Source organism: Sinocyclocheilus rhinocerous, unplaced genomic scaffold (assembly GCF_001515625.1).
Source record: "Sinocyclocheilus rhinocerous isolate Xijiao unplaced genomic scaffold, SAMN03320098_v1.1 scaffold633, whole genome shotgun sequence".
Lineage (NCBI taxonomy): Eukaryota > Metazoa > Chordata > Actinopteri > Cypriniformes > Cyprinidae > Sinocyclocheilus > Sinocyclocheilus rhinocerous.
The window spans coordinates 525,219-526,594 of NW_015654568.1; the positions used below are offsets into that span (position 1 = coordinate 525,219).

General features: G+C 34.4%; 1 protein-coding gene across 1 annotated transcript in view; it reads right to left on the reverse strand.

Annotated features, from left to right (window-relative positions):
- LOC107717653 (neutrophil cytosol factor 4-like) overlaps positions 1-1,376 on the reverse strand; it is a 23,351-nt gene that overhangs the window by 2,420 nt on the left and 19,555 nt on the right. Inside the window, exons 5-6 of the mRNA XM_016524466.1 lie at positions 1,077-1,249; positions 816-884 (exon numbers count right to left, since the gene is read on the reverse strand). Coding sequence (XP_016379952.1) covers positions 816-884; positions 1,077-1,249 — 242 coding nt within the window. The remainder of the gene's footprint in view (positions 1-815; positions 885-1,076; positions 1,250-1,376) is intronic.

Here is a 1,376-nt window from a genome sequence, read left to right on the forward strand (position 1 = left end):
CATTAATAATGTAATATAATATAATATAATATAATATAATATAATATAATATAATGTAATATAATATAATATAATATAGGTGTTGGTGCTTGTAAAAACAATCTGAAAAATAAAACAGGATTCAAAATTAATAGCATGTTGCTAATCTAATGATGACATTAAATATAGTTAAATTGAAATATAGTCAAATTATTTAAAAAATATATTAAATTAACATATGTCTTTACATTTTACATATGTCTATTTATGTGTTTTGTTATCTTATTGTTACATTTAACTATGCTTTTAAACATGACTTAAACAGTTGTTTTTCTTTTTTGCCTTAAAATGTTGTCTAGGTTTTCAAAAAGAGATTGCTGCTAGATGTTCTCTTCATGAGAAATTTGAGAAAAGTAATTCATAATTATTACACTGTACAAAACAAAAATGTTTTCTGCTGGTCACACCGAAAAGTCTGACATTTAAAAAGACTGTCTTTCACTCCTGGATGTTTTTCTGTTCTTTCTCTCTTTTCTACCACATCTTTGTCTCCTCTCTAACTTGAGTTAAGGCAGGAAACATGGTGTGAATATTAAAGAGAGACACCAGCTCTCCTCAGTGTGAGAAGAACAGCAGAATTAAAGATGCTGATGATGGGAATGACAGAATAAACACAAACATAAACTGATTAGGAGACGCTTTAACAGTATTAAATGTTAGAATATTCAATTAATGAGGCTTTCTTTTATGTTTCCATTCTGAGACACATTGTGAGCGTACAACATGTCAAACAGCACAACCTGATTAGAGAGCTGAACAGGACAGGGATAAATTACCTCATTTGGGAAAGCAGATCTTCATAAGACGGTTGAATAGAGAGATCTTCCTCAACACAAATGTCCCTACAGCAGACAATAAATACAGCATCACATTAGCTGAGAAATAGTCAATAGGGGGTTGCCAGGGTGTTGTGATGTGGTTGCTAAGATGTTTTTGTATGTTTATAGATGTGATAGTGATTAAAAGGATAATGTTTTTAGATGAACTGACGATGTGCATGTGTGTGTGTGTGTGTGTGTGTGTGTGTGTGTGTGTGTGTGTCGATGCCCTCTGGCTGCAGCAGATAGCAGCGCAGGCAGCTGTATGAACTCTGAGCACGATTCCCGCTCATGGAAGCTCCGCCCTCTTCGTCAGAGTCACTCTCGGGAAGAGGTTTAATAATGTTCACAAACGACTCGGGAAAGATTCCAGTTTTGTCCCTCACTGTGCCCTACAGAGAGAAGACACACGGCATGAGCAAAGGAAGACCTATCTATCTATCTATCTGTCCGTCCGTCTATCTATCTATCCATTTTTTCTATCTATCTATCTATCTATCTATCTATCTATCTATCAAT